At 57.9% G+C, this 482-nt stretch overlaps 1 protein-coding gene across 1 annotated transcript in view; it reads right to left on the reverse strand.

Annotated features, from left to right (window-relative positions):
* dsg2.1 (desmoglein 2, tandem duplicate 1) overlaps positions 1-482 on the reverse strand; it is a gene marked incomplete at its 3' end in the record, with an annotated part of 16,111 nt that continues 15,629 nt past the window's right edge. The window contains 1 exon segment of the mRNA XM_035653217.1: positions 1-479. Coding sequence (XP_035509110.1) covers positions 1-479 — 479 coding nt within the window.

Raw genomic sequence — 482 nt, forward strand, 5'->3', positions numbered from 1 at the left:
TGGGACAGACCTCCACCCTCTTGGACCAGCTGCCCTCCGCTGCTTATTGGTCCTCCGACCACCAGGACTCTCTGAGATCCTGAAAGCCCTCCTGACTGTAGAGTGCCCCCCTGCATGAAGCTAGTCTGGCCCCCCTTCAGCACTTTCAGGGAACCTGTAGGGACCTTGCCCTCCATGACCATCATGGTCTGGGAACCAGAGAGGTTGCCAGTGTGGATCAGGTTTGCACCGGCCCCATTGATCCCGCTCCTCTCCACCAGCATCATCCCGGGGCCCTGGGCTTGTCCGCTAGACATCATCTGTCCCTGAACAACCATACCTTGGGCAGGTCCGGTCTGGGTGCCATTAACTAATACCATGCCCTGCATGTTGGTGGATGGTGCCTCAGCCAAAAGCACAGTGTTCTGAACTTGTGGCTGGACTACATAGTGCATCGGCTGCATCACAGGGGTGGTGGTGTAGTAGACAGGCTGCTGCTGCTG

This window comes from Morone saxatilis, unplaced genomic scaffold (assembly GCF_004916995.1).
Source record: "Morone saxatilis isolate NCDOM2014 unplaced genomic scaffold, NCSU_SB_2.0 Contig12, whole genome shotgun sequence".
Lineage (NCBI taxonomy): Eukaryota > Metazoa > Chordata > Actinopteri > Moronidae > Morone > Morone saxatilis.